Source organism: Tupaia chinensis, unplaced genomic scaffold, assembly GCF_000334495.1.
Source record: "Tupaia chinensis unplaced genomic scaffold, TupChi_1.0 Scaffold138665_1, whole genome shotgun sequence".
Lineage (NCBI taxonomy): Eukaryota > Metazoa > Chordata > Mammalia > Scandentia > Tupaiidae > Tupaia > Tupaia belangeri.
In genome coordinates, this window is record NW_006198557.1 from 1,443,253 (window position 1) to 1,449,781 (window position 6,529).

The 6,529-nt window shown below is 52.1% G+C and overlaps 1 protein-coding gene across 1 annotated transcript in view; it reads left to right on the forward strand.

Moving 5' to 3' along the window:
* The window catches only part of COL5A3 (collagen type V alpha 3 chain), a 47,033-nt gene that overhangs the window by 17,689 nt on the left and 22,815 nt on the right, over positions 1-6,529 (forward strand). Inside the window, exons 23-29 of the mRNA XM_027765560.1 lie at positions 1,803-1,856; positions 1,962-2,006; positions 2,138-2,191; positions 4,612-4,656; positions 4,747-4,800; positions 4,934-5,041; positions 5,903-5,956. Coding sequence (XP_027621361.1) covers positions 1,803-1,856; positions 1,962-2,006; positions 2,138-2,191; positions 4,612-4,656; positions 4,747-4,800; positions 4,934-5,041; positions 5,903-5,956 — 414 coding nt within the window. The remainder of the gene's footprint in view (positions 1-1,802; positions 1,857-1,961; positions 2,007-2,137; positions 2,192-4,611; positions 4,657-4,746; positions 4,801-4,933; positions 5,042-5,902; positions 5,957-6,529) is intronic.

Here is a 6,529-nt window from a genome sequence, read left to right on the forward strand (position 1 = left end):
CACGTCCTCGGCTTTGCTCTCCTGCCTGTCTGTCCCCATCTCCTCTGCCAGACACACTGCAGCTGCTTCTTTCTTTCTTTATTAAATAATTATTTTATTTAACTTTATTTATCCATTTATTTATTTATTTTCATTAGACCAGAGAAGGGCAGAGTGAGACAGAGAGAGAGAGAGATAGAATGTGAAAAAGCAAGCTGCCAGGTCCGGGATTCAAACCGCAGTCGGCCAGGTGGGAGTCCAGCACCCTTAACTACCACACCACCTGCCAGCTCCCTTATTTATTTATTTTTCTGAGAGGTTTTTTGCTACAGGATGCGTACTTTCGTTGGACAGAGAGAGAGAGAGTCAGAAAGTGCGAAACTACCCTCCAGAGGGGGATGGCCATGTTGCGATCCCTTCTCCCCCATTTTCCTCTCAGGATCTTGGTTGGGCATGTACGCATACGCGCCTGGAGTCAGGGTTTTTATTATTATTATTTTTTAAAATTTAACTTTATTTATTTTAATTTGACCAGAGAGGGACAGAGTGAGAGAGAATGTGAAAGCAAGGTGCCAGGTCTAGGATTTGAACCAGGGTTGGCCATGTGGGAGTTCAGTGCCCTTAACCACCATGCCACCTGCAGGCCCCTGGTGTCAGTCTTAAGTCACCAGGTCTGGGACTTGAACTGCAGCTGACTACATGGGAGTCCAGTGGCATAACCATTTCACCATCTGCTGGTTCCCCCTGCCCCCTTTTCTTTTTAAGAAATTATTTAAGTTTATTTATTATCACTAGTATTTAAAAAAAATTTTTTTTCATATAAGGTGTATGTGCTTACCAGAGAGAGACAGAGAGAGAGAAAGTGAGAAAGGAAGCTGTCGGGTCTGGGACTTGAACCACAATCAGTCACGTGGAAGTCCAGAGCCTCAACCACCACACCACCTGCCAGCTCTAGACAAGCTTTCTACCCGGACCTGAGTTTTTCCTCATTCCCAACTTCTACACGAAGCCTTCAACAAGTTCATGGCAAACGTGTATTATGAAAAAACTGCAGGGGCCAGCAGTTGGTATAATGGCTATGTCGCTGAACTCCCACGTAGTCGACTGCGGTTCGTGTCCCGGACCCGGTGGCTTAAAACTCACACCGGGCGCATGTGCGTGTGTGCCCAAGATCCCGAGAGGAGAATGGAGGAGAAGGGATTGCGGCGTGACCATCCCCCCTGGGGGGTGATTTCTCGCTTTCTGTTTCTACGTCTCTCTCTGTCTCTCTGGAGAGTGCACACAACCTGTGGCAAAATAAATAAATAAACAAAAAAAATGTCTTTCTTTCATGGCTGTAAAAGACAACAGACAGAGACAGAGAGACACCCTGCAGAGGCTTTCTTTCATGGCTGTAAAAGACAGACAGACAGACAGAGACAGAGAGACACCCTGCAGAGGCCGCCTCCCAGCCTTCCCAGCCTGTCAGGGTCCCGGGCACACGAGCCAGTCTGTACAGGCTGACTGTGGAATTGAACCCATAGCTCGCCATATGGATCCAGTATCGCTGAGCAGCACCTTCCTGCTGCGCCCCTGGCTGGCCCTCTCAGGCTGTCGATACATCCCTTCTCTCCACTCTCTCGGTGGCACGACATTTCTAAGGTTCAGAGAGGGAAAGGGGCTTGCCCAGGGTCACACAGCAGGTCTGGGCAGAGCTGGGATAGCATTTCTGCCCTGAGGGTTGGAGGATTCATATTCTCCAAGTAGAACTGCTCCCACTCCTGGCAGAACCCCAGGACTCAGAAACCCTCCGTCGTCGGCCACTAATGTTCATCTCTTTTCAGGGTCCCCCTGGGAACCCAGGAATTCCAGGCCTCCCAGGAGCTGATGGCCCTCCGGTGAGAACCAGGAGCTGAGGACAGGAGGAAGGAGAAGTGGGGAGGCTTGGGAATTGGGTGGCCAATTTGGGTCTCTAACCATTTAGAATGTTTCTCCTTCCCCAGGGTCACCCGGGCCATGAGGGTCCTACGGGAGAGAAAGGGACCCAGGTGAGTGACAAAGAAGGGGACTAGATTGGGGACGAGGACCGACTGACAGGGCTAGGAGTCGGGGCCAGTGGGGAGAGAGATGAGGACGCAGAGACTGCGGACAGGTGTGGCTAATCTTCTCTTCCTTTCAGGGTCCACCAGGGTCGGCTGGCCCTCCGGGCTATCCTGGACCTCGGGGCGTGAAGGTAGGTGAGACTTGCGGTGTGCAAGCAGGAGCAATTTGTCAGATTGACTTTGGGGAAACAGCTCCACCAGAAACTTGGGGATGCTTGGAGAGAGGGTCCAGGCAGCCAGGCAAGGAATAAGGGACCGTCATGTCAGGAGGACCGCGTCGTCATACATCCATGTGTGCTGTGCATGTGTGTGCACTAGCATGTACTGCCTGTTAGGGTAGACAGAGCAGTGCTGTTGACTGATTGGAGTTCATGCCCATAGGGTAGTTGGCTCCAGTTACATTGTAGCCAAGGATGGCTCCTGTGTGAGTGCTTGGTTGTTTCATTTTGTTTCTGTTTTGTTTTAGTTTTGCTATAGTGTGCATGCCCTCCAGAAAGAGAGAGAAGAAAGTGAGAAATCACCCCCCCCCCCAGGGAGAATGGCCCCACTGCAATCCCTTCTCCTCCCTTCTCCTCTCAGGATCTTGGGCACACATGCACCCGCACGCACGCCTGGTGTGAGTTTCAAGCCACCAGGTCCAGGACTCCAACCATGATCAGCCATGTGGGAGTGCAACACCTTTTTTTTTTAAGAGAGATTTTTGCTCTAGGGTGTGTGTGCTCGGCAGATAAACAGAGAGAGATGGAGAGACAGAATGTGAGACATCAAGAAATTACACACACACACACACACACACACACACACCCAGGAGGTCTGGCCACGCTGCAATCTCTCCTCCTCCATTCTCCTCTCGGGATTTTGGGTACGCACACATATGTGCACAGCGTAAGTTTCAAGCTACAAGATCCGGGACTCAAACTGTGGTCGACTACATGGGAGTCCTGCCATGTAACCACTATGGGATCTGCTGGTCCCCTGGTGTGGTTTTCGAGCCACCATATCCGGGATTTGGACCATGCAGCCAGGCATGTGGGATCCAGTGCCTTAACCTGCACGCCACCTGCTGACCCAGGTTTTGCATTGTAGACAGACTCAGTCACACCACACTCTAGAAGGTGGGTTACAGGACCAGCAGTTGGCGTAATGGCTATGTCGCTGGACTGCCATGTGGTCCACCATGGTTCGAGTCCCGGACCCAGTGGTTTAAACTCACACTGGGTATGTGTGCATGCGTGTTTAGCAAAACCTCTTCAGAAGAAGAAGGAGGAGGTGGTTATAGGGTAGATGGTCAGAATCCTACTAATATACAAACTCAGTTCCATTGTAGGCAGGCTTAGTCCTAGCTATTACAGTAACTGTATGCTGGTAACGGTGAAAGAAAAAGTCCTAGCTGAGTCTAGTTACATAGTGTGGAGTGGACAATGCTATTCTATGTTGAAAGCAGTAATGCACTGTCTAGATGCTTTTTTTGTTTGGTTTGGTTTTTTTGAGAGATTTTTACTATAGGATGTGTGCACTCACCAGAGAGACAGAGACAGAAAGCAAGAAATCACCCCCTAGGAGGATGGCCACGCTGCAATCCCTTCTCCTCTATTCTCCTCTCGGGATTTTGGACATGTACACACATGCACATGGCGTGAGTTGCAAGCCGCCGGGTCCGGGACTCGAACTGCAGTCAACTAGGTGGGAGTCCTGTGATGTCACCATTAGCCATCTGCTGGTTGCTGGTCCCTGTCTGGATACATTGTAGCCATCTACTGGGTGCTTATCCCTGTCTGGATACATTGTAGCCAATACTGGAGAACAATTGCAGCCAGGCCAGCCTCTGCAGCAGCTGGGCTAGGTTATTGATACACTGTATCTGAGTACTGTTTCTCTCCCTGGAGGCCAGTTACAGTGTAGACAGCCAAGTGCAATCTTAGGGTTTGGTGAGGACGGATTACCAACAGCCCAGCTGTAGCCAAACACAGTCTCCTTGTAGCCAGCTCAACGGGGACATTCCTTTGCCTTGAAAAGGAGGCCGGACCCTGGAATGTTCATACTCTTTCTCCTGCCAGAAGGAACTGTGGACATAGTGTCCCCAGGAGATGGGAATCAGTTCCTTGGAAATGTAGCCTTTCTCTGCACACCCCCACACAGATGATCTGGGGAGGCTGCCAGTGACCGGGGAGGGGAGCATGCACCCCCAGGCTAGCAGGCTCTGAGTCTGGGGAAAGAGACATCCCCTGAGGCTGCCCTAACCCTGCTTGGTCCAGCATCCTCTTTTTTTTTTTTTTTTAATTATTTATCATTATTACTTTTTAATTTGACCTGAGAGAGAGAGAGAGACAAAGGGAAAGTGAAAAAGCAAGGTACCAGGACTGAGACTCAAACCACAGCCACCCACGTGGGAGTCCAGCGCTTTAACCACCACGCCACCTGCAGGTCCCCATCCAGCATCTTTTTAGTACTGTCCTGGCTGTTTCAAGAAAGGGGGGCTGAATTGGGGGCCCTTCTTAAGCAGGGAAGGGGCCTAACAGCTTTGATTTCTTTCTTTCTTTCTTTTTTTCAGGGCACTTCAGGCAACCGGGGCTTCCAGGGGGAGAAAGGCGAGAAGGTGAGAAGGGAGGAGGGGAGCCGGGAATGGGGCCCAGGCCGCGTCCCTCCTCTGAGGCCCTGACCTCTGATCTCTGTCTCTCCCATCCAGGGAGAGGACGGCTTCCCAGGCTTCAAGGGTGACGCAGGGCTCAAGGGAGATCGGGTAAGATGGGGCCAGATGAGGGGTCATCTGAGGAGCTTGGGAACAACAGGGAAGGAGCTGGGGTTCAGATGAGGGTGCGCGGAGGGAGCCGGCAGGGCAATCATAATACCAAGGCCTCTTCTTTCTGTTCCAGGGGCACCCCGGACCCCCAGGTCCCCGGGGCGAAGATGGCCCTGAGGGCCCCAAGGGACAGGAGGGACAGGCTGGCAAGGAGGGGCCCCCAGGCTCAGCCGGGGAGAAGGTGAATGAACCTCTGTCCCCTGGCCCACCTCCACCTTTCCACCCTGCAGCCAAGGCCTTTCTGACCCTTGGCCTCTGGCCTTTGCCCTTTTGTCTGTGACCTCAGGAGGCCGTGCCCACCCTTGTTACCTCCTTTAACCCCTCAGCTCAGCGTGCCAGAGAAAATCCAGGCACGCCCGGCATTTTCATCCCCACAATGACTGCATACTGCCAGAGTTTTTAAATAGAATTTTATTTTTTTTGGAGAGGTTTTGCTATAGGGCCCATGTGCTCGCCAGAGAGACAGAGAGACAGAGAGACAGAAAGTGAGAAATCACACCCCCCACCAGGGGAGATGGCCACGCCACAATCCCTTCCCCTCCATTCTCCTCTCGGGATCTTGGACACGCACATCTGGCATGAGTTTTAAGCTGCTGGGTCCAGGACTTGAACCATGGTCGACTATTTGAAAGTCCAGCAACATAACCATTACTCCATCTGCTGGTCCCTATTATTATTTTAAAATTTGACCAGAGAGAGAGAGACAGAGACAGAGAGAGCGGGAAGACAAGAAAGTCCTAGATCGCCAGGTCCAGGACTCGAACCGCAGTCGATCATGTGGGAGTCCAGCACCTTAACCACCATGCTGCCTGCTGGCCCCGCTGTTGGCATTTTTACCCCCACTTCACAGATAAGGAAGCTGAGATTTGGAATGGATGAATGGCCTGTCCAAGGACATTCTTCTAGCAGGGAGGAGCTAGGACTCGAACCCAGTTTCCCCATTCCCACCTATTGCCCCTCCACCCTGCCCCAGACACCTTGACCTTTCCCCTGCAGCCTGCAGATTGCAGCTTCTGACCTTTGTCCAATAACCTATCTGCAGGGGAAGCTTGGGGTGCCAGGCCTTCCGGGTTACCCAGGACGTCCGGGACCCAAGGTAAGAAGTAGGGGCAGGGAGGGACAGGGTCCAGAACTAACTTCTGGGCGTCCAGGCTGCGTTCGGGGTGAGCTGTTCACCCCAGGGGGCCTTGAAGAGTGCGCAGGGAGGAACTTGGCATCAGACTTGAGCTTAAACGCCCCCTCACCTGCCGCACGACCTCGATCAAGTCTCCGGAGCCCACTTTTTCAGTGGAATCCACCTCACCGACTGGATGACGATAGAACGATGTAGGTTCTTCAGTGTGACGGAACTGGGTACCTTAACCAAGCCAGTTGAGACGGAGAACAGGGGCCAGCAGAGGGCATCGCGGTTGCGTCATTGGACTCCCACAGGGATGAGTCCCAGAGCCAGCAACTTGAAAATCACACTGGAGGGACTAGCAGGTGGCATGGTGGCTAAGGCACTGGACACTCCCACATGGCCAACCATGGTTCAAGTCCTGGACCTGGTGGCTTACTTTTTTTTACCTTCTCTCTCTCTATCTATCTCTGGTCAAATTAAAAATAAATGAATGAAGGGACCAGCAGTTGGTGTAATGGTTATGTCACTGGACTCCTATGTAGTCGACTG